At 44.6% G+C, this 5,579-nt stretch overlaps 1 protein-coding gene across 1 annotated transcript; it reads right to left on the reverse strand.

Moving 5' to 3' along the window:
• Positions 1 to 4,341: 4,341 nt before the first annotated feature.
• LOC125093917 (cytochrome c oxidase assembly factor 5) lies at positions 4,342 to 5,152 on the reverse strand. The gene has a single exon (XM_047719669.1). It carries the CDS (start codon positions 5,054 to 5,056, stop codon positions 4,832 to 4,834), a length of 225 nt encoding a protein of 74 aa, XP_047575625.1. The 5' UTR covers positions 5,057 to 5,152; the 3' UTR covers positions 4,342 to 4,831.
• Positions 5,153 to 5,579: the final 427 nt, after the last annotated feature.

Consider the following 5,579-nt stretch of genomic DNA (forward strand, 5'->3'; position numbering starts at 1 on the left):
GACCATCTTAAGAGTTCACTGGGCTCTTTACATCTTGAGGTACATTTTGCGCTTTTAAAGTCTCTGCAAAAACATATATTCTAATCCAGAGTTTGGCTTTGTCTTACGGGTCTGCTTGCTTTTTCTAGTTCCTTCATTTAGGAAAAATACAATTTTCTAAGAGAATAGACAATGCAAATTTTTCATAGTGATATCAGCCCCAGGAGGATATTTGACAAGCTGCAGTGATCGCCAAGAAGGCAGGCCAAGTCGGAGTTTTAAAAAAATAAATAAAAAGATGAATTAGCGTCATGCTGGTTCAATTCAGGCTTTAATTCAGATAAGACACTAATATGCCAATTTGAGGAAACACAGAGGTAGGCAGTTGATTTAGTTAAGGCAGTAGGATCATAAGTGATTTTTCTTCTTAACAAGAAAAAAAATTGTGTAATTATGTTGGTGATGGATTTTAACTAGACTTACTGTGGTGATATCACAATGTATACAAATATTGAATCATTATGGTGTACACTTCAAGCTTATATAAGCTTACATGTCAGTTATACCTCAATTTTTAAAAAAGAATTTTTTGGCAGAATAATTGGCTCATATGATATTTGAGTTTAATAAGAAGGAGAAGAAACATGTTTGTTTCAGAGTCAGGAACATTAATTATAGCAGTCTCTCTTAGATTTTAAACCCTGGTTTGGAGAGGTTTTTGCCTTTCTGTGTATTGTGTACAGTTTATATAACAGGGGAGAAATCCCATTATGTCAGTATTTTGAAATGGCAAAGCAGTTTTTACCTGTTATTCCTAAGAGCTGAGAAGAATATACGAAAGATCTCTTGATAACAGAGAGAACTACACAAATTATTATGGACGTGAGAAGGAGAATTGCAGCTTTTATTTTCCTTCTGGGTTCCCAATCCCATAACATGTATTTACTTCTTAAAATGTCAAACTCTAGGGACATACTGGGTGGCTCAGTCGGTGAACCATCTGCCCTTTGGCACAGGTCATGATCCCAGGGTCCAGGAATCGAGCCCCACATCGGGCTCCCTGCTCAACGGGGTGTCTGCTTCTCCCTCTGTTCCTTTCCCCCACTAATGCTCTCTCTCAAATCAATAAAAAAATAAAATCTCAAAAAAAAAAAAAAGGTCAAACTCTAGGGGCACCTCGATGACTCAGCTGGTTAACCGACTGACTCTTGATTTCAACTCAGGTCATGATCTCAGAGTCTTCAGATCAAGCCCTGTGTGGGATTGCGTGCCCAGTGCGGAGTCTGCTTCTCCCTCTCCCTCTGCTCCTCCCCCTACTCAAGCTTGCTCTTCCCATCTCTTAAATAAATAAATAAACAAACAAACAAAGAAGTAGGCAAACAAAGAAAATCCTTAAAATAAAATAAAATGTCATAGTCTCTACACAGCATCATTCGACATCTGGCCAGCATTTATTGAGTACTAGCTACACAGGAGTGAGCGGATCAACACATACTTGCCCACACACAGCTTAGGTCCAGGGCTGGGTAAATTCTAGATTCTGGTGGAAAAGAATCCAGAGAGCCAGCAGGAGTTGCTACTAGAAGCCTGCTTTGCCAGGTGGGGATCTGACAGCTGCAACTGGTGACAGAGGCAAGCACAGGAGATGAGGCTATAAGAATCAGTCTTATAAAGGATGTATCCCAGGGAGGTCAGCTAAGGCTGGGAGCCACTGGCAGGTGCCATAACTCTACATACAAGGTCTACAGTCTGGAAGGTCAGATATGAAAGCAAGAAGCCAGGAACCAAGGGGTAAGACTCTCAAAAGCTCTGAGTTAGACCTTTGCTCTCTTTCTTTCTCCTCCCTCCCAGTAGTTACCCAAAGAAAATGAAAACACTAATTTGTGAAGATAAATGTGTTGCTGTGTTTATCGTGGCACCATTTACAATATCCAAGATATATGGAAGCAAAATAAGTGTCCATCAACAGATGGACAGATAAGGAAAATGCAGTGCATATATATGAGGAAGATGGCGGCCACAAAAAGGGATGAGGTCATGTCGTTTGCAACAACATGGAGAGAACCAAGGCGTATTACGCTAAGTGAAGTAAGTCGGACTGAAGAAGATAAATACTATATGATTCCACTCATAAGTGGAATCTTTTTAAAAAAATGAATAAATGGACAAAAAAAAATCCAGGAACCAGAAGTCTGAGTTTGAGGACCTTTGCTCTCTTGCTCTCTCCTCCTCTCTCAGCTAAGGTGTGGGCAGCCCTGCTAGAGTCCACAGAAGGCCTGACAGGCGTGACAGTCCTGAGGTCTGCAGGGAGGCTCTAACCTAGACCGGTGCAGGGGCAGAGCTGCTGGGCTCCCTGTGGGGTCACATGGTGACATGGTCCTGTCCTTAGAGGCACTGCAAATATTCTGCCTTGTAACCAGACAGCAATGCTCAGAGCCAAAACGAGTGAGCCGCAGCCCCCCATTATCAGTCTGATGGTGGTGAATCTGGGGTCTGTGATAGAGAAGCAACAGCTTCTAGAATTAGTAGTGAGCATTCCCATACTCCAGATGCCCGAGCAACCTGAAAAGTTCTTAGAGCAAATCCAGCATCCTTTTCTACGACGTCATGTGATCTCACTGCAGACACTAATGTTTCTATTAAATAAAATGGAGAGGCATTTTCCATGACATTCTTTATTAGGAATTATACTGCTAGAGACAGAAATAATAGATATAATGATATTCTAGGTTATTAGAGTGGGAGTGGATCAAGGCAGGAAAATAATGTTTACATTTCTGGGATCACATCAAATGGGTTGAAAGCCATGAAGAAGGATCATGATCTGACTCTGTTCCATGCAGTCAGATACAGTGGAAATGCTGCCCACGCGCCTGGCCCCAAAGCTTTCCTGCGGGTCTGCTCCGCCACAGGGGCAGAAGCGCTGGCCGGCTGAAGGCTCGGGAGCTATACAGAACAGCACATGAACTTGGCTGTGGCTTGGATGCAGTTCACAGTCTCCCGAAGCAGACAACTTCCCGTGCGGTTTTGCTCAAGGTCAGGCTTATAACCTCAAAAAAACCTCCCATGCATGAGTCAGGCAACAAATACAACTGTGGGTAATACCTTCTGGCAGGGCCCCCAAGGTCACGGGCACTGCTCCAACCACTGCTTTGTCATCTCCCTGGGAAAGCGCTTCCCATTGCCACCCCGGAGACCTTGACCTTGCTGAGGTCAGCCCCACAAAGCTCCCCAGCTTTGCCATGTGTGTAACGTGAGCGGGGTGGCCTACGTTCCTGATTGCAGCCCCACAATTGCTGACAGCTGGCCACTCCTCCATCCAACATGACGGGGAGCTTATGTGATGTTTCCCTGCTTTCATCCACGCTGCTCAGAGACTAACATCACTTTCGGTCACAGCATGCTGTGGAAAATGGGGACTAATGGCTTTTAACCAAACCACAGAGCACTGGCACTGCCTCTCTGCTATTCTGATCTTGCCGACCTGATGGGGAGCCCAGGAATCTGGACCACAACGAGCCCCTCGGGTTATTCTAATACAGGTCAAAGGCTCATATTGTGAGAAACAACGAGCAGAGAGGCTGAACGGAAGTCCTGACCTGCGGACGTATTTTCAGCTAAACCAGGAAACCAGTCCTTCAGGCTGGTTTACTTCAGAAACACCGTCAGTGCAGCAGCACGGACGTTCTGCTGTGGTCTTCTTCTAGCACGGCGGCTTCACCTGTGATACAAGTACTCTGAAGTGTGGTGTTTGTCTTTGCTTCTCAAACTAGTCCTAAGAAGTCATAAATATTGTATGCAAATTCTGATCCACAAATGACCAAGGCAACGCAGTCCCTTAGGCATGACTGACAGCGCTAAGGAAGATTAAGCTTCGTGCCATATCACCTGACACCATATATTTTCCTATTTTGGTTCGTAACCCAGCATTTTGAGCTTGTACTTTATTCTGGCCACAATAATGTTACGAGATTTATGCACCAAGGCCATATGCCTTGCGTAATGCAAGTACTTAAAGCACAGCTGGTTTTAAAGCTGGTGACGCCCAACTTAACGAATGAACCACTTTACTTGTCATCGCTTCAATTTCAACCCTCCTTTTGAGCCCAAATTTATTTTGTACTTCTACAGATTTTCCTCTACCTTTTTCTCTTTGCGTGCCACTACTTTTGAAAGGTCATTTGGGACATAAAATATATGTCCACCAAAACTGAAGGGGAGAGGTGGAGGAAGCAGAATGAGAAAAAAAAAAGGGGGGGATGTGAGTGAGAAAGAAGAATGGGAAAGAGAAACAAAGAGGAAGAAGAGGAAGATGTCTTCTGATCCGTCCTTCCGTGCAAAATTTGCCATCATTTTTTTTTCCCAAGGAATCAAACACAATTTATTTTAGAACTAAACAGTACAAATTGAGTAAAAGAAAGCTTTATCCTAAATTTTCCCAGTAGACACTGTCTCCCAAGACTGCATGTTACCAGTTTTCACAGTCCCATCAGTAGCCTTCGTAATATTCACAAAGGATGTACAAATTGTGTCATTTTGTTGAAGAGTCAAGTTGGAAAATAACAATCTTTTCACTTTTTGAGCTTTCTAACAATTCTCAAAATATAGTAGGATGCTCCCAGCTCATAGCTGTTCAATTAAATTTTTCTTCCAGAAGTAACTTAGAGCATAAGAACCATTTAGTTTATACACAGTCAAAAACAGAACTCATCCATTTTCTCCAGTGTTCATGGAGGGGAAAACTGGTCCATCCCACCAGATGTAGCAAAAAGTCTGTCTCCTGTTTGGGCTTCTCTGTTGTAAGTGACCAGAGAAAGCTTCATGTTTTCATTTTGGTTTCAGCACACTAGCATCAATATCCTTTTCTTCCTCGGAATCTGGATCTGGTATCCAACATTGATCTTTTACATTCAAAAAATGAGTATTTCAGAGCTTTGCAGTTTCCTTCCTTCAGACACTGTCGAGGGGATTTTCCTTCCTTGAGCACACAGTCCGACTGCAGCAGACATGCGCCCAGGTCCTCCTTCACACCCGCGCACGCGCCGCCCTCCGGCTTGTCCTCGTAATACCGGGGCATGACTGCACCTGCCGCCCCAGCTGCCGAGACAGGCTTCGGTCCACAACCGCTGTCACCCGGCTGGGGCGCGGGGGGAAGGAACCGGAAGTCGGCAGCAACAACAAAATTTGCCATCATTTTTGTGCCTTCCAAGGACATCTTGTCCCAACGACCACCTCCACTTTCTCTTCCCCTTGCCCATGACATGAAGTCCACACTCTTTCCCAACTCCAGTGATCTGGCTTGTGTGAGCCCACGAGGCTCTCAGACAGTCAACACAGACTCAAACACACTTGGGGCCAGCCTTCTGCCGCTTTCTTAGAGAGAAGAGACCACCGTAGGGGACACACCTGTGTTCCAGATGCCCCAGCCAGCGCCGCTGATGTTCTGTCCAGCTACATGTGGTCCACACACTACTCAGGTCTGGTTACCCAGCGGGGGTTCTGAATGGTGGGTCAACCTCTTTCCCAGTGAGGCCTGAGACTCAGCCAAAATTTATAAGCATTGACTAAGCACGGGTGCTACCAATGACACTGGAATGCAG

The sequence above is a fragment of the Lutra lutra genome, chromosome 2, assembly GCF_902655055.1.
Source record: "Lutra lutra chromosome 2, mLutLut1.2, whole genome shotgun sequence".
Classification (NCBI taxonomy): Eukaryota; Metazoa; Chordata; class Mammalia; order Carnivora; family Mustelidae; genus Lutra; species Lutra lutra.

Excerpts from the sequence above, each read along its gene's own strand:
- LOC125093917 (XM_047719669.1), bottom strand. The coding sequence starts at position 5,056 with ATGCCCCGGTATTACGAGGACAAGCCGGAGGGCGGCGCGTGCGCGGGT.